General features: G+C 42.4%; 1 protein-coding gene across 1 annotated transcript in view; it reads right to left on the bottom strand.

Annotated features, from left to right (window-relative positions):
• Positions 1–25167, bottom strand: part of LOC126477843 (leucine-rich repeat-containing protein 4-like) — a gene marked incomplete at its 5' end in the record, with an annotated part of 65374 nt that overhangs the window by 25487 nt on the left and 14720 nt on the right. The window contains 2 exons of the mRNA XM_050103650.1: positions 1465–1791; positions 20048–20264. Of these exons, the coding sequence (XP_049959607.1) occupies positions 1465–1791; positions 20048–20264 (544 nt within the window). The remainder of the gene's footprint in view (positions 1–1464; positions 1792–20047; positions 20265–25167) is intronic.

Raw genomic sequence — 25167 nt, 5'->3', positions numbered from 1 at the left:
CTACAGTCTCCATTTCTTCCTGAACTGTCTCAGCAGCATTACGTCTTGTGCTCGTTTGGCCACTACGGGGTTTATCGTCTAAACAATCCTTGGCTTCGAACTTCGAAATCATTCTCGCCACAGCTGCATTTGTCAACAGACCATCACCCGTTCGAATTCCCTTCCTATGGCTATAGGATCGTAATGCTGAACTAGCACATTCCTCATTCTGATAATACAGCTACACTAAAAGCGCCTTTTCAGGTAACGTCAACATGCTGCGACGGCTGGCACATCTGATTCTCTCTCTCATTACAGCTCCTTTTATACACGATTGCCATGCGCAGTCACTGACGTTTTGCTGTTCAGCGCCATCTGTCGGACATTTTGTGAACTTTTTTTTTTTTTTTTGTTCTAATGAAACCCATGTCATTACAAGCATATGTGTCAATTTTTACCTCTCTATCTACATTATTCCGTGGTTTATTAAGTTTTCAAACTTAGACTGACTTTTTGATCACCCGGTATATCAAACAAATACTTATATACTCACTGTGAATGATGACCATGCAAACGAACTTGTTAGGGACATTAACGTACGACTGTTTAAAGCGGCAGGTAAATGTTTACCTGTGAGGCCCCCTGGTGTCTCCCTTCCTCTCCACCCCCAACCAGTTGCCGCGCCTTTACCGTTGTGTCCCATCCTCTCTCGATCTCCATCCTTTCATCTCCTTTCCCAACACAAATTCCACCATCTACCCCTCCCGGATGATGAGCTTCGCCCTGACATCTACCTTCCTACCAACTCTAACCCCATCTTCCTACCTCCTCCTCAGGGCTCCCTCCTCCCACTCTCTCCTCCCGAGCAGCTGCCCCCTCCTACTCCCCCTCCTCTCTTGTGCCCTCTTTCCGTGTCTCTGCACTCCCTCCTGCCCTGTCTTCCCTCTTCATTTCCTACCCCACGTGTCCCCTGCCTCTCCATGTAACCGCTGACACCCCTACTCTCTCCATCCCGCCGCTTCTCCTGCTGCCCTTTGCTCCCCCCTCCTTTTCCATACTCTCTGACCCCTCCCTCGGCAGGTCCCACCTGGCAGTTTTATTCTTCGTCGTGTGTGCGACAAGTGGGTTTTAAGTGTGTTGTTCCGGAGTGTTTTTACTACTGTGGCCGACTTTTAACCTGTGCATGTCCATTCAGTGTCTTCTCTGAGTTTTGAAGAATCGCCAACTGTGTTTTTTTAACTTTCTGGTGACTTTTTTTTAACTGTCCTTCATGAACGTCTCCGTGTCAGTCTATTTTTTACCTGCATTTTCTCCCATTATTCTGTCTTAAGTTCCAATTTATCGCCTTATGTATGTAACATTTTATTCTTATTTTAAGTTGTTATGTCACTCGGCTGAAGAGCGGCGGATTGTGCCGCTGACAGCCCTCCCCTGCCCATATGGGGCAGGGGAATGAAATCACAATAAAGAAAAAAAATAGTTTACCTGTGAGGCATTGCTGGTGGCGAGCACGTCGCGTAGCCAGAGCAGCGAGCAGTGGCAGTGCAGCGGGTTGTCGGACAGGTCTAGGCGGCGCAGCTGCGGCCAGGCTGCCATGAGCGCCTCGGGCAGCGCGACGAGCGCGTTGTCGCGCAGCACCAGCTCCTGCAGCTTAGGCAGCCCGGCGAGCGCGCCCGCCTCCAGCGCCTGCAGCTTCTTGTTGCTGCTCAGCGTCACCGACTCCAGGTTGAGGTTGGCCGACAGTGCGCCCGCGCACACGCGCTCCAGCCGCGGCGCCGCCACCACCTCCAGTCGCCGCAGCTGCGTCAGGCCCTGCGGCATCAACGGGAATATAATGTAAATGCTGACCTATTATGCATGCAGAAGCTGGCAATTACTTTGGCATGTGTGCATTCCAACCATCGTTCAGTCCTTCTAAATTCGGAGAAGCATGAAGAATAACATCTACACTATGCCTGTAGTTAGGATAATTTTTAAACTTCGTCGTTGGCTTTTGGACACACTAAAAAGTCTGCAGGGAATCGAAAACTTCTTAAATTAAAGAATATAGTCTTCATTATTTCACTATTTGATATATACGTAAATTTGAGACTGAGTTTTTAATTTAGAACAAGCATTTTGTCATGGAGTACTTACCAGCCCATCAACCCAAAATATTTCATGACTGTATTAACCAAAAAAAAAAAGATACAGAAGCTTTAGGATGGTCTATTTATCAATTCAGGTATGTCTCCCCCAACTTCAGTACAGAGCCAGGCATATTATGCTGTCAAACTGCTGATCCTTCATGTGAGTTCTGCGCTTTTTTATTTGTAGCAGGTTCGCAGTGTTCACACCAAGTATTGTCAGTCACAACGATTTTTTTTATAAAAGAACTGTTCGCCTTTTGCATTTAAATCAAGTCGCGGAAATTTTCCACGAGTCGTCGTTTTGCTTTTTCGGAAGTCAAGGACGCGCGACGAATTTTTTTCTCTTCTTCGAAACGTTCTGAAGAACGACTTGAACACTCTAGAGATGTAGCTACGTTGCGATTTGAGACACAACAGCGCTGACACACTGCAGTCGCATGACCACTTCTTACCACAGCCTGCTCATAATTGATTGATCGAATGCACATCTGTTGTTTACAGCTGTTATTTCAACCTACCACGATAGCTTCTGCACTGGCGTCCCTTCACGAGAGGAATAAAATAAGTCTCAAAACTTTTTTGAAGGATAGTGTATAACGAGATAAGTGGTTATCGCTGTAAATTGCGAGATGTCTAGTCTACCACACAGCGTTCTTTCCACCTCGTCTCGGACTTGGACACGATGACCTTGCCCCTCACACGAAGTGGAAGAACAGCCTATCCACAGGGACAACTTCAGAGCTTAAGTTTTGTCACTGCAATTTCTTTGTGCAGACATCTCGAATTCCGTTAAAGAGGGATATCTTAATGGAACTAAATAGTAACTGTGGCTATATCTCAGTAAAAGTGAGTCACAAGTATTAACGCCATTTGACGTTCAGCCGCGTGTACGAATATCATTTCTGGAGTCCTTATTTAGCAATATAAGTTATATGTGTAAAAAGGAGAAGTTTTCCTTGATATAAAAACTGTATATTCATTCTCTGATAACCTTATTAGATAATTTAATCAACGTCTGATTCACGATTATCCACAATTTGATAAGAATTTGGCCCAAATTCCTAAGACGTAACTATGGGCGGAAATCCATTTCTACGTATATTTCTTCCCTTGATGAAATATCACTCACAATAACTCGTGAAACGTGCAGTGCGGCATCACTTTGTAAACAGTGATTTATGATGACGTGAGTTCTGCCTTCAGCTATTTAATATAATTTTCACTGTTCTCACAAGGTGGTAGTGGTGGTGGTGGTGGCGGTGTGGAAGTGGTGGGTGGTAAGTTCCTAAGGGACCAAATTGCTGAGGACATCGGTCCCTAGGCTTACACACAACTTAATCTAACTTAAACTAACTTACGCTAAGTACAACAAGTACACACACCCCGGAGGGAGGACTCGAACTTCCGACGGGGGAAGCCTCGCGAACAGTGACAAGGCGCCCCAGACCGCGCTGCTAATCTCAAATCGGTATATTAACGTAATGGTTTGAGGTTTGATGCAAAAAGTAATCTTTGTTCATTTTTGTTGATAAATAACTGAAGCGAAACATTGGGTTATTTCTACACGACTTTTTTTTTACGACACTCACGCACTTTAGTAAAGCATTTTCTGAAAGGAAAGTGACTCTCTTACTAGCCTCTGAGTGTCGTCTCATAGGATTTCTTTACTTATTCCTGATGAACGGCTCGCCTGAGTTAAAATTAATCGAAGATGAAAAATCTGAAACACCACGGGCTACATTTTAAAGTAATCTGTAACAGAGGAAAGTTTCGGTAAAAACTGCAATCACAACTTGGATAACGTACAATAAAACATACAATTATGTGTAGCCCTTGGAATGATGAACGTCGATAAAGTTATGATAACAAAACACGTCGTGCTCCCGCAGATAGTAAACGTGGGACACTGTTTTTTTTTTCAGTTTTTTATAACAGTGAAATCTCGAGTTAATCGCTCATCCTACAGAATCTCCGATTTTAAAAGGCCTCGTGAAACAGACAGTGCTGATTGTGTGACGCCTATATTAATAAAACAAATATAGCTTTCTAACCCAATAAATCCTTTGTTTGGCTCGACGATAACGCTGAAAGTAATTCCATCAGGGGTGTAGATTCGGTTAAGCCAGCCGTACCAGAATTCAGCGTGTAATAATTGCAGCGTATCTTTTTCAAACTTAATTTGGTAGGCGGGTAATTTGCGAGAGATTGGATGCAGGTTCCAGTAGTTCATATTTCCATCACCCCCTATTTTCTGTACCCACCCCCTCCCGGCAACGTTCCGAATTACACGGATGTGAAGCCTGCGTTTGTTTGGATACGTCAAGGTGTTTATAAAAAAAATCATCGTTGAAACTATCTTCAATTAAGCAAAGTGCAAACGGACTTGAACAAACACTGCATAACGATGACGGGGAGTTCGAAATCGTTGCCAACCGATTAGCTCTCTCTGCCCTGACCAGTGGACTGGAATTCCACTCGTATACAAGGACGGTAATCAGCATGTTACTTCCGATGTTTTTCTTATCAAGTTAGCTGTAGGACAATACTTACGTGCGATTTACGCTGCTGCTCTTGCATTACGTAATAGTTGTGGCTATAATAGAGTGTCAAACACTAAATCGTTCATTTACGTCATAATGACACAGAAGTAGGTAATTTGAATCCCGATACTTCGCAAACAGTACGTTTTAGCCAGAGTGGCGGTCAAATTACTCCGACACAAGGAAAGTGGGTGGCCTTTCATACTGTGCATATGTGAAAATTACTGCAGAGTCCTCGTCGGAATGATACTTCTTATTTTTCTTGATATGGGTCTCATGTCTCAACAAACTACATTCACAATTTTATTTGATGTTGTTAAATCGGAAGACAGACTATCTGTTGTGTTAAGAGATGTGGATAAAAAATCCTATGTCAACATCGTTAAAGCACCTTTATTGATTATTAATTTTAGCTCATTGACGAGCTATCTTCAAATCTAATGTATAGAAAAGTACAAAAAAGAGGGAACAATTTTACATTTACACTTACATTCTGTGATACATACCAATAAAAATTATTACTTAATTCAGCGTGTATTACGCAACAGGCATTACACATCGTCATAATGTGTAGAGCATGTCGTCATAATGTGCAGCTCTTGCTGCCGTATACACACTGAAAAATTTTAGTAAATCGTGACAAAAATATAGACATGCCAAGTGCATTTGACTAGTGGTATAAAGTTACCTCACTGTTCCTGTAGCTAGCGTTTTTAGGGATATGGCATATTTTGATCCACACATGGGACATATGATGGTTACAACTATGAATCTCCTAGCGTTTAAACACAAGTGTGGAAATGAGATCACTGAAGACGTTTTGAGCTAATGTTATAAGTTATTATAGCTTTATACTAGTTACAAAATGTACTTTGTATGTCTTTATTTTTTTTCATGATGTATAAAGATTTTTTCAGTGCGTTCATGACAACAAGAGATATTGAGCTCAACAGATAATGACGATATGTAATGCTTGGTGGCTGATACACATTGAATTAAGCAATAATTTTTATTTGTATGTACTGTAAGTTTAAATATAAAATGTGTGCTACTACTATTCACCCATTTTAAGACTTTTTCTGTATTTTAGAACTGAAGATGGCTCCTCAGTAAGTTGAAACTAGTAATAAATATAGGAGTTATAGCGATCTCGACATAAAATTTTAATCGACACATTTTAAAGCACATTCAGATCTCTTCCATAGTATATTTGTGTGCAAAATTTAACGACGAAAGTAACTTGTGCGACAATATAGTACAGAACGTAACTCTACTACGAAACGAGACGAACAGAAATGGCACTTTTATTCAAAGACAGTAATTACACTGAAGTCTCAGCTATTTATGATGGTATCCTGAACATTACAAAAAGAGGAACATGGTTCTTAATAGGGAATGTGATTACCACAAACCGCAATGCATGCTCTACCGTGTGATCTCATGCTTGACTCAAGGTTGGTAAGGGGTTCTTATGGCACAGTGTTAGATTCCTGCACCAGCCGCGATTGACAGCCGCTGTACGTTCGTTGGTGCATGAGGACGTGCTGCAAAACGTCTCCCCGACGCATCCCACATGTGCTCGATGGGAGTTTAGTCAGGGAAATGGCCATAGCACTCCCCTCACATCCCCTCGTTCCAAAAGCTCCTCCACCTGCACAGTTCTGTGCGGTCGCACACTGTCATCCACAATACTGGCCAAAATGCACCTTTGACATGTGCACGTGGGATGGAGTACAGAATCACAACAACGTTGACTGGTGAGTGCTCAAAGTGTAAAGATTTGTAGGTCAGTGTGCTCGTGAAACATTATGCCTCCCCACACCATGAACAAAACTATTCAGCCTGAATCGGTTCTCATCCGAGTAGCGATCCGACTCATCGCTGGTCCAGTCGCTATGCTCTTGGCACCATTCCAAACGGTGCATTCCTGCTAAATGAAGTTGCAGTTGCACCCGCTGTTTGATGTGGATCCCTCCTCGCCTGTTGCACAATGTAGAGGTAATCAGCCGCTGTAGTTGACAGGGCTTGGCGATTGCGAGAGGGGTGGAAGGGGGGGGGGGGGGTCTCTTTGCTCGGACCCGTACGATGTGTCCTGTGACGTTCTGCTTTCTCTGCACGACTGAGAGAACTCTGGTAGCATGCTCCAGCGCATTCAGTGTACTTACAACTGGAATACATAAAATGTGTCTACTGACTAGCATCGTCAAGCACAGCTAGCTGTTATTACATACTCTATATGAAGCGGTTGAAGCGACCGCTCGTGTTAAGCGAGAGATCCGGGTTCGAGTCCCGGTGTCCAAATGCGGCTAATGTAATTGAAACATACAGTAAATTTGGTGTCCGCAACACAGACAGTTACTGCCGCTTCATCAGTTCATAATGTGTTATATTCTCAGAGTCAGTCCGAGCAGTAAGAAAAGTCGGTAATGTGCTCCATCATAGTAGGATAGCTTCTCCCTGATTTGCTAGTAGGGGCCAATGAAATCAAATTATAAATTGCCATCACAAAATGCCTCCACCTACCCCCTACTACGTACTGAGAGAGGTATCACAATCGTTACTAAGGAGGCAAGAAAGAGAGGAAATCAAATCTCAGCCTGATTTAGATTTCTCGTATGTTCTGTAAGTCGGTTAAGGTGCCGCATTCCAAGAACAGAAAGTCCGATTGGCTGTCTCGTCTGGCCCAACCCTTGTTGTGCCTAAAATGACTCTGATGTAGACAGCACATTATACTCTGTCTTTCAATTCCTTCTCCCTCCTATCCTCCACTCTCTATTTCCTTATGTCACAAGTTTTCTATCTACTTTCATGCCTCCATGGTTCCTTCTCTGGTGCCAAGCTCTTTATCTAAGAGTACCACTCTCTCTCTCTCTCTCTCTCTCTCTCTCTCTCTCTCTTTCTCTCTCTCTCTCTCTCTCTCACCACACACACACACACACACACACACACACACACACACACACACACACTTGTTGCACGCATTTTTACCTCTGTCTTCCCATACAATTTTCGAGGAACTTGTTCGGACTTTTGCTTGTCAGCTTCATGATCTCCCACGCTGACCTAATTTCCTTACACCTTCGGGTATATATTACAAAACTTTTAGGATACCTGCCTTGTTGTGTTTTGGTGTTCCTGCCGCTCCTGCTCTATGCGTCGATTTTTTCTGTTACTGCAAGTATTTTAAGTTCATTTCTAATATCTCCATATACTTTATCTGTCTTCTATGTTACATCATTTAACTGACCTGGGGAATTTCATTTCTGACCACAATGTCCGTTTTATGTCTTCCTCGTTTGGTATCCATACCTCAGGTCTATAACGTAGAAATGGAACAGCTAGTGTTATACAGGAATTCATTTCAGTTTCCGTAGTTGTCTTTTCCTTTAACGTTCTCTTCATTGTTCCATATACGCCGCGAGATTTGCTATTTTATTCTTTATATCTTTATTACGGTTTCCTGGGAGTATCATTACTTTTCTCTTTTCAATAGATATTTTTAAATTCTAATTGTGACCAATTTGGTTTAATTTAAAAGTATTTGAATGAAATTCTTCTTCTGAAGTGGCTATTATATCTAGCCATCAATGTACATCTACGTTTTTATATATTGGTTCTTACATAGTTGTGTTCCTTCTTCGTTTTTTGTTTCCTCACTCCACTTTTTAATGATTCGATTTATGTATACACTGAACAAAAGTGGGGAAAGACTGCAGCCTTGTTTAACCTTTTGGTTCTTTGTAATTCCATTCTTTCTTATTTTGGACCCTGTATGTATTACAAATCTAGTTCTGTTTTATAAGTATTTTATTGCCAATATCAATTATCCCGGAATCAAAGGCATTCCATTTTCTTCCCGTGCTAACTAGAGTTTTCTCCTGTTTAATCTGTCAAACTCCTAGACACAGCCGATGGAAGGTATGTATATCTCATTATTAAAGTCTCTTATTTTACTTATCATATTAAAAGTGAATATAATATCCATTTTTGATTACCTAGATCTAAATCCACTTTGGCCTTTGATAAAAATGTCCCTCCTATTTGTCTTAACCTTAGAGTTAAATTTTTTGAAAATACTTTATATCCAGCTGTTGAAATGCCCATCGCCTTAGAATTATAATATCCTTTTCCATCCCCTTTCTCAAAAATTGAGTGCATAACAGCTGCTGACAAGATTTAATATATTCTCGCTTTCTCCCAGCTTAAAGTAAGGAAATGTAAAAATCTTAGTTTACGGAGAATTCCGCCGTATTTTAAAAACTCGCATTTAATGCCATTTGCCTTTTCGTCTTTCTTTGTTTTTAAAGCCACTTCCACTTCTGCTAATGTCCTCTTCACATATATCTCTTTGTTCTACTAGGTTTTGCTCGTATCATATTTTTTATAATGTTATGCCCTCAGTTTCTCTTCGATTGTGTTAACATTTGATTACTCTTCGTTTATCTGTTTACACTTTTAATTACTCTATATCTGGCTGTGTCCTGACAGTGAATATTGTTTTCTGGAGTACTTATAGAAGATAGTGAAATAGAAAATGGATTGAGACCACGTTTGTAACGTCTTGTGATGAGTGTCCACCAGGAGTTGTAGATGCTACAGCGTTAAACCGTTGTAAGGAGCGGCTGACAGGCGACAGGCGCTAAGCAACATGAGGCCACTAGTTGCCGGTTGCTGGACCGTTCGTTTCAGGCGACTCTCCAGCCAACGGACGGTGTCCCAGCTCAAAGGGAAGCCGAGCCGAAGAGCTGCAGGGAGGGACGGCGCAGACAGACAGACGCCTAGCGCTCCTTAGTGTTCGCGCACCGGCTGTTTTACGGGCCGCTCCACAGCCACAATAAAACGCTGGCTGGACGGCCCACGCCCCCCTCCGCCATAAAGTCCTGCTACTACAGCGAGAGGCTTCGTTCGCCGTGACGTCTGGAGACTCTGGAAGATGGCACAAACGGTCGCTGGGAGGTTGGCTCGCTTTCATGAGGCGAAAAACGTAGTGGTCATTTGTGAGCACCCGTCCCCGTCTCCACACACACACACACACACGCACACACACACACACACACACACACACACACACACACACACACACAAAGTGAACCGACCCTCTAGGCTCGAACAATGCGAGCTCAACTTTTGTAAGCACAGTTCTTCCTGCATCTGTTTGAAGCCCTCGCAGCCTTGTAACATAACGAGGGTACACGATTCGTAATTCGTGACGCCACAACTATGTCATCACTCCGTAGAAATCCGGCGAAAATATGCATTGTAATAATGCAGTCATATTGAGTTCGAGGGTGGAACTGAAATTTACGGTCAAAATATGTTACTGATAAGGTACGCTGATGACATTGTTTCTTCATTGAGATCGAAGTAGAATTATAGGACGTACTCAATGGAATTAAGTTTAGTGAGCACAGAATACGAATTGAGGGTAAAACAAGTAAGGGTAAAGCGATAAGGAGTATCAGAAACGAGATTTTGGAATGAAAATAATGTGTGACGGAAAAAGCAAGTAGGAAGTAAAAAAGTAACTAGCACAAGAGAAGAGGGCATTTCTGGACAAAGGGATCCTACTAGTTTATCATAGCTAGACATCTAATTCTGTGACGCAGAGATTCGCACAGGAGGTCAAGTCGTGTCGGGCAACATTAAAGCAGTCAAAACAAATACAAAAAAGAAAGATCGAGCCTAAATTGTGGAGCATTCGAAATGACATTAAACTTGACATCTATAATGAGAAGTCATACAAAGCATCTCCATTTTCTTTTGCGTTTTCTCGATCATTGCCCTCAATGACTGAATTCAGCTGAAGTACATTCTTCAGCCTCATTCAATATATCAATCATCTGGCACGATTGTCCCGCTTTCCAATTACTGCAGAGGCTACACAGCAATCCTTGCTGTACAGTCGCCCATCGTTGGGAGGAGATAACAAGGAACAGTTCCAAGAATGAATTTTTCAGTCAGAATAATTAAAACACGAGCTATAATTTTATATATAGTGTGGTTTATGGAATTGCAGTGACTGCTATATCTTTGTTGTGAAAAAAAGGCTGAATCGAGGTTTATTTAATGATAATGTTGTTAGCGCTTTCTGTCAGTAGATCATCAGACAATCTTTTACGATAAAAATTATTTAAAGAATAATTAATTTTTAGAATAATACGGTTTTAAAATTGAGTAAAGAGTATAAAACAGTTCTCATAGGCCCTTACAGACATCTGACCCCACACAGATAATTCTAAAAATTTGTGGCGGTGAATTTTTCATAGCTATGAAAATACTTACAAGCTTTATAATGAAAAGCGTGGGAACATGCAACAGACAATACATCGGTTATTTGCCCCACGTATTTCGTTATACATCTTGTACTTTCAGCTATTAAAAACTCAGAATTACAAATTTTCAAGACTATCTGCATGGGGATAGAAATCTTTATGTGGCTAGGAGAAATCATTTTATACGTATTAGTCTAATTTAAAACAGTGTTATATTTCTAATTAGTTCTTATTTAAATAATTGTTTTGTAGTTTTTAGTCCTGAAAAAAATGCTGTTGACAAGGATTGGGAACAACTCAAAGAACCAGCAGACACAGGCTAATGGGCCAAGGGCCAACCACAATGGTTGACCAGGCGACGACAGGAAGGCCTCAATCAGACGACAGTGGACAACAGAGATGGTATAGCAGAACAACAAAGTTCAAAGGAACAATCCAAGCGTAAAAATCGAAGGTATAGCGAAATCTAAGAATAAAACCTACAGTGTGTAATGAGAACGATGTAAGAAGTCTATGAACACACAACTGAAGGCAGAGTCAAGGTGCAGGTAGCCTTACAGTTTGACCACAAGCAATAGTGTCTGGCAGGGTGGAAATGGTCCTGGTGTGCAACGAGGTGAGTGCTACAGAGGCAATACTAGAGCTTCAGGATGTAGCAGTGTCATGCATACCATCTGGAACACACTCCGATACTACTTGCACAGCATGCTGGACCTGCAGGGAAGCCGAGATGTCAGGCAACACCAACCCCTTTTACCCCACACCTATGTGGGCTACGAGGATCAGACAGGAAAGTAACTTAATACTGCCCTGTCACCGACTTCCGAGCTATGTTAAAATTTTAAGTTACTGACTGATCACGAGCTAAGTTTAAGATCAATTCGAAAGTTATTACGAAACAGGCAGACAAGAAAATGACCTAATAAACTTTTAAAAACAGTCTTTGGACATAAAATAACAGTCCAATTTCGACAAAATAAAATAAAAAGTGAAAAAGAAAATCAAGGATATCTTACATTTAAGGCACGGAAATGTGAGGTCTGAGGAAATACCAGATGGTAGGTCACATTTTGAGCACACATTTACGTTGTAAACAGCAGAGGTGTGGCAGTTATACCGGTTAAGTCACGCCTCCTTTGGCTCACATGGAATATAATTTGATTTAATAAGATATAACCATCACAAATATCTTCTAGGATTTCCATCCCAATGGGGCCTCCTTATTGAATTCCGACACCTGGCCATGCAAAAACTGCCTTCCACGCGACATCACTCCGCCAATAGCAGTTAAAATTCTGAGAGACGTCACCCGAACAATAACAAGCTTGATCGCCAGTATAAAAATGTGAAATCCTATCCTCCACTCAGACAGTCGCTTGCTGACGATGTTCATCATCTTCGAAAGATCGATACCAAAAAGATTTTATATAAGGATGCAGCCGCGTAAAGCTTCGATATCAATAGTATGGTTTTGTTTGACAGGTGCCACATTATCAGGGTTTCTGTAATTAGAAAATCTGTTCGTGGAAATCACTAATCAGTATATCCTGCTGCCTTCAAATTGAATATCTCTCGCGAAATACGTCAAATGAAGCACTCTGATAATTTTTTTTATTTTTAAGTTGTACAAAACTGGAATACACACCGAATAACAGTATTACGGGCGATAAAGCGTGGAACTCATGCCTTTCATATGTAGCAGGGCAGAGTTTTACATTGGTACAGTCTTAAAACTTTTGCCTGTACCTGGTCCCCTAACAGAACATTAACATATTTTCTTATTCCATTTTTAAATGATGACATACACGTTCTTGCCCTTTTTTGAAATTACAAAACTTACTCCGAAAAATTAAGATTTCTACACAAAAAATCACATTCCGAAGTACAACAACCTAGGAATAAATATTAGATTGAAATTTAATAGTGTTGCAATCGAGACAATCATGGTAGTACAATATTTAATGATTTACTTGCTAAATTATTACTCTACTACACACCAATAAACAGTAAGTGAAATCAAATTAAGCAGAAGTACAATTAAAAACCAGTTACAAGTTAAATACATTTGAAATTGAAGCTACTAGAAGCTAATACAAATTTCTCGTTTCAAGACGGGTATAACCGTTAAGACATTAAAGAAACTCGATTCATTTGAGAGTATCACAAGTTTTACAGAAAAAAACCTTCTTCTGTTTCAAGTTTCAAGATCGTGAACGATCGACGAAGTATGACTTAACTGTTCACATGATAAATATATACAGTTCTAAAAACATAAAGCATTTCACTTGAAATCAAAATTTATGACAGCAAAATTAACAATATATCTCAAATATTTTTATTGTACAGCACTTAAATGTGTAGAAGTGAAATGTTTATAAAATTCCTCTCAAAATACAACCTCAAAAGCAAGATTAAATGGCGGAAACTGCTTATGGCAGTCTTTGGTGAGCTTTCATTCAAGTGATTCTACGAGAGCTATTCGGAAAGACCGATCGGTCGCGAAAAGGCCACAACTGTGAAATTCAGAAATGTTTTATTTGCAACAGTTAACTACAGCTTTCAGCAACATCTCTAAGTAGTCGAGACTTCGATTTAGAGATAAGTCGTAGCGTTGTACCAACTTTCCAATACACACGTCTTAGAAGGCAGCCGCCTGCGCTTTCCGCCAAAATTCTCTACACTGCTCTACTTCTCGTTGTGTATGCCAAAATATTGTTCTCGTAACCAGCGATTGATGGGAGCGAAGATGAAACTCAGGGGAGCCAATTACCGGGTGTATTGTGGGAGATCAAACACCTCCCACCAAAAACGCTGCAGGAGCATCTTCATTGCCTTGCTGAATGCGGCCGAGAAATGTCATGAAGAACGAAACGCGTGACAGTTATGTTATGTGAGCTGCACAATATCAGACGAAATTTCTCACCATGCCCTCATACTTGGCTGGAGACACTGCTCTTAATGACCGAGTGAGATGACGCACTGGTTAGCACACAAGATGCGCATTATGGAGGACCTGCGTCCGACCATCCTGACTTAGGCTATCCGTGATTTCCCTAAGTCGCTTCAGGCAAGTTCAGGGCTGGTTTGTCTGAAAAATCACGGCAGATTTCCTTCCCTATCCTCTTCTAATCCGAGCTGTGTTCATTCTCTAATGACCTCGTTGTCGACGGGACGTTGAACACTCATCTCCTTTTCCTCCACTAGGGTCCTACACATCTTTACGTGCTGCATGTGCGCTCAGAGCTAAAAAGAGCGACGTGACGCTGCCGAAGGGCGTACTAGAGGTACCGCCCAACACATCGGTGCGAAGCTTTATCGAATTTTCACCGTGGTTTCCATTTCGCACCCGATCGGACCTTACTTTCCGAATAGATGTAAAACCAGACATTAGACTGAAGTATCGAGGAAAAGACGTATAAGTAGGCTGTTTAGGTTCTTGTGTTGGTAACGCCACGTAGTGCTCTGTATGAAAATCACTGACTGTGCTATGTGCAGTCTGTGGCTGATTTGCATTGTTGGAATATTTCCTATTGTATTGTTGGGCAGTTGGATGTGAACAGCGCGTAGCGTTGGCAGTTGGAGGTGAGCCGCCAGCAGTGGTGGATGTGGGGAGTGAGTTGGCGGACGATCTGAACGTGTGCCCGTCAGAAAAACGAAATTTGTAAGACTGGATGTCATGAACTGATCTATATATGACTTTTGAACACTGTTAAGGTAAATACAGTGTTTGTTCTCTATCAAAATCTTTCATTTGCTAACTATGCCTGTCAGTAGTTAGTGCCTTCAGTAGTTAGAATCTTTTATTTAGCTGGCAGTATTGGCGCTCGCTGTATTGCAGTAGTTCGAGTCACGAACATTTTCGTGAGGTAAGTGATTCATGAAACGTATAGGTTACTGTTAGTCAGGGACATTCTTTTGTAGGGGTTATTGAAAGTCAGACTGCGTTGGGCTAAAAATATTGTGTGTCAGTTTAGTGCCGATCTGAATAAGTAAAGAGAGAATGGTCTGAGTACGTTCAGTTTTGCTCAGCTGTTTGAAAATCAAATAACGTAAGAGGTTTATCAGCACAGTCATTTATAAATTTTTAAGGGGATGTTTCAGACGTCGTGTGTTCCTAAGTACACTATCCTCAAGGTACAAAACTATTCTCTACCTGATTTCTTCCTTTTATATAAAAAATAATGTGTAGCTGAAAAAGTAGCATGAATGTACAGCACAATTTCGTATGTCTAGAAGATTGTTGCTAAAACGTACTTAACTCGCAAAAATTTCTGAACCTATGTTATGCGAAACAACTAGTGAGAACTGCGGAACAAGCCCACAGTTTGCCGCGTTAGGGCAAGGACAAATAAGAGTAAATGTGCATACATGGAAGTGCTGAAAATGCCCGAATTTTACTCCAAGCACCAGGAATGAAATACTGCGCGGCCGCGCTCGCTGACCACAGCGCCGCTAAAGTTTCGCTCTATTCGCAAAATCCGCCGCGCGGAAATTATTTTGCAACGGAATCAAAGGGTGCAGCGGATGGGTGTGGAGAGGTGGGAGGGGCTGGGGGTTGGGTGCTCGGTTCGGCCATAAGTTTAAATTAGGACTTAATGAATATAAATGGCGGCGCCTAAGTGCAGGCGCTGCCGGGGGCGCACGGAGAGGTCACGGCGAGCCCGACGTCACCGCAGCCTGGCTGGCGGCCTGGTGGCTGGCCCAGGAAATATGGAGCCAGCACCGCCGGCGCTCCAGTTCTCCAGCACGGGCCCTGCCTCTAATTGCAAAGTACTTCGTTTCGGTATCAACCCACATTCGAAAAATCGATTATTCAGAGTGTTAAATCTTTGTGTGGCGTCTTATACACGATTATTCCTCAGTTACTCCCCGGTTTCACAAGACGACTGTGAGAAAACACACACATTTTAGCGGACAGAGAATCTCTGCAAGTTACAGGTGGTAAATACACTGACAGAAAAAATACCGCGGCACTAAAAATAGTAAGTGTAGAGTAATGAAATATTGGGAATACATTTCTCTAGGTAACACATATATGTGATTAACACTGCAAAATCGCAGGTTAATGTAATTGGAAAATAAGTCACTGCAAATGTGAAATGCTGGTACGTTAACACTTTGCCGACCGGCGACACCACAGTGGTGTCGTGTGTATAGTATCTCGCAGTGGCCGGTGACAGCACTTAACTATCTTTTTCATTCTGTTAGTGTTTAGTTTAGTTACAAATAAGTTACACACGTCAATAAATCGGGTAATGCCGACCGGCTCTTCAAATTGCAATTCGTAGTTGATTATTTTTTCAAAAAGTTAAAAGAAACATTTAATCTAAGTCAAAACATCTCAATTGATGACGGAATGGTGCCGTGGAGTGGACAATTAAATTTTAAAGTTTACAGTCCGTCGAAAATTATGAAATATGGCATACTCATTCGGGTGCTGTGTTATTCGAGTACGGGATACATTTCCTCATTCACGACATGTCCAGGCGGTGGACAAACTACTGACACCTTCTTATGGAAAGTGGCATCACCTCTACATGGATAATTATTATAACAGTGTAGAACTTGCAGAAAAGTTACTTGAAAAGAAAATTCTAGTTTGTGGAACGATACGGCAAACTAGAGGATTTCCGAAATATTGAAGCGCTCGAAAGTCAGTGTGTTTAAAGCTCGTCATCAACGAAAAGGTGACAAGCGGCCGTCGACAAGTCAAGTAATCCGAATTAGCGCTGCCGGCGCCAAGCGAATAAATTTGTACGAGACTTGGGGACAGCAGAGTATTAATAAGTGATGTAACTGCCAGAATATTGAATTCAAGCATGCAAAAGTACTTGCTTTGTGTTGAACAGTTGCAGAATGTCAGTTTGTGGGATGGAGTTCCACGTCTGTTGCACATGGTTGGTCAATTGGTTCAGATGGTTCAAATAGCGCTGAGCAAATGGTTCAAATGGCTCTGAGCTCTGGTCATCAGTCCCCTATAACTTAGAACTACTTAAACCTTACTAACCTAAGGACATCACACACATCCATGCCCGAGGCAGGATTCGAACCTGCGACCGTGGCAGTCGCGTGGTTCTGGACTGAAGCGCCTAGAACCGCTCAGCAACAGCGGCCGGCGGTTTGTCAATTCAGGGACTCTTAATGATGTTTGTGGATGACCCTGGAGTTTTCGTCCGATGATGTCCCATATGTGCCGGTTGGAGACAGATCTGGTGATCGAACAGGCCAAGGCGACATGTCGACGCTCTGTTGAGTATATTGGGTTAATGGAATAACCACGAGAGTTCGACTTCTGTCATACGAAATCGTACCTCAGACAGTAACTCGAGGTGTAGGCGCAGTGCGTCTAACACGCAGGCAGGTTGTTGCAGGCCTTCGATTGGCCTCCTCCTAACCAATACACGGTTATCACAGGCAACGAGCCAGAACCGGCTTTCATCGGAAAACAGACTTCCACCCTGCCCTCCAATGAGCTCTCACTTGACACCACTGAAGTCGCAAATGGCGGTGGTTGGGGGTCAGTGGAATGCACGCTACAGGGCGTGTTCGTCTCGGAGCTGTCTTTGGAGTAACGACTTTGTAACCGTTCGTTGTGTCACTGTGATACCAGCTGCTGCTCAAATTGCTGCTACAGATGCAGTACGGTGTGCCAGAGCCGTAAGCCGGACATGATGGTCTTCCCTCTAGGTAGCGCCCTGTGTCCATCTGGAGCCTGGTCTTCTTGCAGCAGTACATTCTCGTGACTACCACTGCCAGCAATCATGTCCAGTGGCTACGTTCCAACCAAGTCTTACAGCGGTGTCGCAGAAGGAATACCGATGAAGTCAACGGCGCTACTGATAAGTAGCATCCCCAAACTCACTGTCGTAGAAAGAAACAGACTTTGTGCCAACAGTTTAATCGAAAGTGCAATAAATATTCTGCTTAGATACAATTAAAACCACGGTTCATAGTGAAGTGTGATCCTCAGTGGAGTAGCAGATTCGATTGTAAAACGACGGAACGTATAATGCACCAGACACCGCTCAGTCGTCATGTTATTGTCCTACACCAGGAACGTCTTACCACTCAACTCTCACCCTAACGATTAGCGTTGGTTGGTGTATATTACCCCCCCCCTCCCCCTACTACTTTTACACAAATAATAATACATATGACGACTCATGTTACACAAAACTTGACTGAAATCGCTCCAGACGAGTTGCAATGTCATCCCATTTTCACCTCCATCGCAGTGGATGGTAGGTCGCCGTTACCTCCACAGAAACCTTCACGAGCATGAAGAAAACTTACCAAAGTTTCTTTTTTATCGGTTTAAAGGTACAGAAACACATAGAAGACGAACAAACAACATTGATTTTTATACATACTGCCAGAAAGAAACGCAACACCTCTAGGAAAATCGATTTTATTGATAAGTGAGGTGACTGGTAGTTCATCATTGCATGAATCACTTGCACTAGGGCCATTTAGAGTATGGACATATTATAACCCGGTGCCACTGAACACTGTCCTTCAGGGTGCTACATGCTTTTCCGGCAACATTAGACGATGAATTAAAGATGTGTTATACGTCTGTGTTAGATGACGAACAGTTTGATTTAGGAAAGGCAAGGCACCAGAGAGGCAGTTCTGATGTTGCGGTTGATAATGCGAGCAAGACCAACGAAAAATAAAGACACATTCTCAGGAGTTATCGGCCTGGAATAAGCTTTAGACAATGTCAAATGATGCAAGATGTTTGAAATTCTGATAAAAATAGCAGCAACATATAGCGCAAGACTGGTAATATACAACATGTACAAGAATCAAGAAGGAAAAATATGAGTGGAAGACCAAGAACGCAGTGCTCGGATTAAAAAGGGTGTATGACAGGGACGTAGTCTTTGGCTCCTTCCGTTCACTCTACACATCAAAGAAGCAATGACGGAAATAAAAGAAAGGTTCAGAAGTGTAATTGACATTTAAGATGAAAAAATATCAATGATAATATTCGCTGTTGACACTGCTATCCTCAGCGAATTGGTCTACTGAATGGAATAAAAAGTCTAATCATAAAATGGTTCAAATGGCTCTAAGCACTATGGGACTTAACATCTGAGGTCATCAGTCCCCTAGTCTTAGAACTACTTTAAACCTAAATATCCTTAGGACATCGCACACATCCATGCCCGAGGTAGGATTCGAACCAGCGACCGTAGCAGCAGTGCGGTTCCGGACTGAAGCGTCTAGAACGGCTCGGTCGCAGCGGCCGGCAAAAAGTCTAATCAGTACAAAATATGGATTGAGAGTAAATCGCAGAAAGATGAAAGTAATTAGAGGTAGCAGAAATGAGAACAGCGAGAACCCCAACATCAGGATTGGTGATTAGGAAGTGAATGAAGGGTTTCCGCTACCTACTGCAAATCAACCCAAGACGGACGGAGCAATTATGGCATAAAAAGCAGACTAGCATTGACAAAACGGTATTTCTGTCCAAGAGAAGTCTACTAGTATCAAACATAGGTCTTAATTTGACGAAAAATTTCTGAGAATGTGCGTTTGGAGCACAGCATTATATGGTAGTGAAACGTACTCTGTGGGAAAACAAGAAAAGAAGGGAATCGAAGTATTTGAGATATGGTGCTACAGAATAATTTTGAAAAATTTGGTGGACTGATAAGGTAACGAATAAGGGGGTTCTCCACAGAATCGGTGAGAGATTGGATGTTTGTGCTGTGTTTATCATTTCATCATCATCATCATCATCAGTTGTGAGAGTGGCTAGACTGGACTGAGTAATAAATTGAATAAATTGGACTGTGCAAAAAGTGGGAGTTTGTACAAGCGCTGGTGACCGTGCAGCTGAGGGCCCCACAAACCAAATATCAGCATCAGAATCGGCGAGGAAATGAATATGTGGAAAAAACTGACAAGAAGAAGGAGCAGGATGGGAGGACAACAGTTAAGACAGCAGAGAATAACATGCCACTAGAGAGAGCTGTGGAGGGTAAAATACATCCAGCAAATAATTGCGTAGAAAAAGGGCTGCTGCAAGATGAAAGGAGATGAATTTGTGGCGTGCCGCATCAAATCAGTCAGAAGACTGATGACTGTTAAAAAAAGAAGCGGGAGCTATGTGACTTACCTGGAAGGCGTTCTTGTCGATGGAGACGAAGTCGTTCTGGCCGATGCTGAGCTCTTCGAGGCGGTCGAGCTCTGCGAGCTGCTGGGAGGGCACGGTGCGCAGCTGGTTGCCGGCCAGCGAGAGGCGGCGCAGCCCCGACAGGCCGCGGAAGGCGCGCGCGCTCACGTTCTGCACGCCCGCGCCGCTCACGTCCAGCACGGTCAGCCGCGACAGGCCCCTGCCGGCACGCAACCACCAACACTCCCAACAAACTGTACTCACGCTGGCAGCCGCATTCATCTACATCTACATCTACATCCATACTCCGCGACCCACCTGACGACGTGTGGCAGACGGTACTTTGACTACTTCTATCGCTTCTCCCTTCTATTCTCGTATTGTTCGTGTAAAGAAAGATTGTCGGTATGCCTCTGTGTGGGCTCTAATCTCTCTGATTTTATCCTCACGGTCTCTTCGCGAGATATACGTAGGAGGGAGCAATATACTGCTTGACTCCTCAGTGAAGATATGTTCTCGAAACTTCAACAAAAGCCCGTACCGAGCGACTGAGCGTCTCTCCTGCAGAGTCTTCCACTGGAGTTTATCTATCATCTCTGTAACGCTTTCGCAATTACTAAATGATCCTGTAACGAAGCGCGCTGTTCTCCATTGCATTTTCTCTATCTGCTCTATCAACCCCACCTGGTACGGATCCCACACTGGTGAGCAATATTCAAGGTGTGGGCGAACAAGTGTACTGTAACCTACTTTCTTTGTTTTCAGATTGCATTTCCTTAGGATTCTTCCAATGAATCTCAGTCTGGCATCTGATTTACCGACAATCAACTTTATATGATCATTCCATTTTAAATCACTCCTAATGCCTACTCCCAGATAATTTATGGAATTTACTGCTTCCAGTTGTTGACCTGCTATATTGTAGCTAAATGATAAAAGATCTTTCTTTCTGTGTATTCGCAGCATATTACACTTGTCTACATTGAGATTCAATTGCCATTCCCTGCACCATGCATCAATTCGTCACAGATCCTCCTGCATTTCAGTACAATTTTCCATTGTTACAACCCCTCGATATACTACAGCATTATTTGCAAAAAGCCTCAGTGAACTTCCGATGTTATCCACAAGGTCATTTATGTATACTGTGAATAGCAACGGTCCTACGACACTCCCCTCCTAACCTAACCTAACCTAACCTAACCTAACCTTAAACCTAACGTAACCTAACCTAACAGTTACTTGAAGATTTCAACACAAACTTCTTATTAAATACACATCTACAGGAATATACAACTATAAGAATATACATCTATGTGCATCTCAGTACCATTGTGAAGTTTAAGCACTTCATACCAACTTAATGCTTTAGTCCCAAACTGTTAGTTTTATGACTGTCAGTTTTACTTTCATATGTAGTTCTCCTAGTCCAGTGTCACAGATTCGCTGTGTAAATTTCTCATACTTGTCAGCCAGAGTTCAATCCATCAATTGTTCACCTTACAACTGTTTGTTGCTTGAACAGTGTCATGTTATTGGATGTGCACAATGCTTTCTTTATCTGTTTTAGTGCGACTTCAGGGGTGATTTCCTTTTATTTAGAAATGTAAAAAGTCAAATCATGTTACAAGGCACACTTATATGGAAACAAATACAGTAATTTCTAGGAAAATGCTATTAATCCTAGCCACATGTCAGGTTCTTCAATGAGCAAAGTGAAAACCTTTTTCAGTCTCCCAAAATCTAAAGCAAGTAGAGCAACTCTGATTTGTAACATGCATATAACTTTTTAATGAAATAAAAGGATGTTGGGCTGGATCCATTCAAAATGCTAATAAGTCGTTCCATTTCAAATATTGCCTATTCTGGGATAACTGTAGTATAAGTAGGAACTTGTAACACTGTGAGTACTGCTAGTAATGGAATGGATGTCAGACTAAAAATTATTCTGAGTCTTAAAATACCTCTGGAGAAAAATGTGATAACGTGTTAAAAAATAAAAATTTGCTGATAACTAACTCTTCCACAAAAGGGGAAAATGCTCCATCAATAAGCCAAGTAAAGCAGGAATTAAGACAAAACTACAACATGAAGCTATGAAAGAAGAAGAACGAGTAGTACACTGCTCACCTCACCAGTTTAAGTTCACAGAAGTAATCATAAAATAAAATAAATCATTTTTCAAACTTCGAACCTCATTTTCTCAATTGTATATTTACATACTGGTTCCCTTGGTTGGATGTCTAGTGATCAATCGTTATATAATTTTCAAAGGGTAACCTAGTTATGATGAACATCAACCAGAATTCATGCTAAAGACTGAAAGCCGATTACCTTATGAAGATTTAATGGATTAAAAATAGTAAAGAAAGTGATTAAGGTACTCAATTTACTATAAAAAAACTTCCCCAGTGGGTGACGTGATGATCCTGGTGATGTTTTAACTGTGTATTACATCTACAAAATCCAATATGAATAAATGCTAACTGTTTGCTATTTTTTGAATTATCAGTAGAAGCAATTAAATCAAAATTGCTGGAAGGCTATATTTTAATCGTTGTTTAAGACATCTGCAAACTAGTTATGTATCTAAGTGCCCATCTTTCTCTTTACCTGTACGAATATTTCTTCCAAGAATAAGTCTCCTCGATTTTAAGTTGAAAAACTATTGCAGTAATGCCTAAATAATGCCAGCTTTCCGCCCACCATCCAAAATACGAGCCTCATTAGGGACAGTGAGAAACGACCAGGGTGACAAAAAAGCGAGTGTGTTCCCTGTTGCACGTGAATGCGGTAAAACGTATACTAGATAAACGATCTGCACAATAGAAAGTCGACATTCAGAACATCAGCGTCACATATGCTTACTGCGGCCCACAAAGTCTGCAATAGCGGAACACTGAATTGAAAATGGACATAAAGTGATCTACTAGCAAACGAAAGTCCTGCCATCGATAAATTTTGTGGCTGCATTTTCAAAGAAGCAATTGAAATCTGTGTGACTGATAATTTAATCAACAGGAACACAGGCTTCCAAGGCATTGGACCCAATACTAAACTCCATCTGGTCCCAATATGCGAAAGAAACGAAAGGCCGAAGGTAACTGAGGCTGGTCCCTCCACCATCGCAGCAGCCCCCCCCCCCCCCCCCCCCACATCACTGAGCAGGAAGTGGTACCGGTGAATCCAGAACTCTGGACCAACAAGTATAAATAGCGCCAGCACGCCATCAGAAGACGGCAGAACAGATGTTCGTCGAAACAGCGTGGTCTTTCCACGTTTCGATCCGGCAATACACCTGAAAACTTCTGTATTTTTTTAGAGTAAACTTATTTTACGATAACTGGCCCCTCAAGACCTAATAACCACACTCTGCTGGAGACAAAACAACTCACCATCTGTGTTTTATTTTGTGACAACATTCAGCTTTTTAACGTCATTTTAAAAATTTTACTTTCTCTTATATTTTTTCAATCGTTTCGCTGTACAGCGGCGAATCGAAGCCGCTGACGGTCCACCCTCTGCCTGTGTAGGACGAGGAGAATCAAATAACAATAAAGAAAAAATCATGCTTATGCATATTACAATGACTACTTGAAAAAGGTGTAAAATCGAAAATGATCAATTGCTGACATATACTTTGGCGAATACGCTGCCATTGAAGGAAAGCATATCAAGCATTCGACCTTAACTCTCGGAATAGTTTTTATTGGTTTTAATGATGTCTTATGTCAGATTCCGTAACTGTTTTAAATTTTTCATTTAAACTTAACCCAAAAATTTAAATCTTGTTAGTGAACGTGATTTTTTGCAACAAATGTGGCATTCATAGTTTTCGGTTCAGGACTTTTCTTATACATCGATACGAAGTAGATAGTATGTTGTGAATGAAAACCAAAGACCAATAACGAAACCTCTATCTTTTTTTAATTTTTTATGATGGTCATAAAAGACCCCCTTCATTAGGTGTAAACATTACGGGAAATGCTTTGATGTCGCTGAGATTACGCTGAAAGTATTTTCAGTACCCTGCTTATACCATCAGCACCTACATAAAAAGTTTGTTGTTAATAAAAGATACACATGTTAAACGAAATTTTTCTTTCTCTTAGCTTTGTTTGGTGGTGGGAACTAAGTACGCCCCCCTCCCTCCCCACCGGTACTACGCGTTATGAAAAATGCGTTGGTCAATAGTGCGACTCTGTATGAAGTGTAGTTGCCAGGCAATTTACGACCGCAAGAGAATGGAGTGCCATTCCCCGAAGCGCGCCATAAGACTCATTTCGGACGTGGAGATGCTGCAGCTCCACTGTACGAAAGGATCTCTTTAATTATGAGTGGAGCGATCGGGCATAATGACTGCCGGACGGACCAATAGCAGCCCCGCAGACGGGAAGGCAGGCAAGCCCCGGACGACCGGGCTCGGCTGGTCTGTTTCCAGTGAGCTGAGTGCTCGGAAAGCCGTTATGAGCGCGGTGCGGTACACGGCGTGTGGCCGCTGCCGGAAGATGATCCCTTCCTCCCACGACTCGCGGCGGCCTCTTCGATCGCGGCTGGCGCGTCCGGAAAGCCGAGCCCAGCCACCGGCGGGCGCAGTCGGCAGGCAACCTGCGCCGCGCCTCGCCGCGCCGTCAGCGCCGCCCTGATTTACGTCGCCCTTCCGGCGAGTAATAAAATCTGCCGGCGAGGCGGCAGCGGGGGACAGGTGCGACCGGGCCTCCTTTTTCTCCCCTTATCTGCGCGGCCGGAAATTCAAATCCCGCTCTCTGCTGGCGGCGTCAAGTGCGTGCCGGGAAACGACCTAACGGAACGCCCGCTGACGGCCGGGGGAAACGCTGACGCACCTAGCGTCGCCTCCTGTTATCGCCCCCTTCATACTCGCATTACTCCCTTTATCCCACTGGAGGCTTCTCCTCCGATCATTCTGTCACCGAGTCGCAGGATAACTGCACCTTTTTATAGCTCCCCCTTTCCGCCAATACTTCGCCTCCTTCTTCCTCGGTCGTAACTGAAGGTATTGGTCTGTCGGCCACCGTACTCACACACTATTCACATTCTTATGATTGCCTCCCAGATGTGAGTCTAGAGCAAATACTTTATGGTGGAAAATAGATTGCGGTGGC

The sequence above is a fragment of the Schistocerca serialis genome, chromosome 1 (genome assembly GCF_023864345.2).
Source record: "Schistocerca serialis cubense isolate TAMUIC-IGC-003099 chromosome 1, iqSchSeri2.2, whole genome shotgun sequence".
Lineage (NCBI taxonomy): Eukaryota > Metazoa > Arthropoda > Insecta > Orthoptera > Acrididae > Schistocerca > Schistocerca serialis.
Note: the sequence above shows the minus strand (reverse complement) of the source record. Positions and strands in the feature narration are given on the sequence as shown.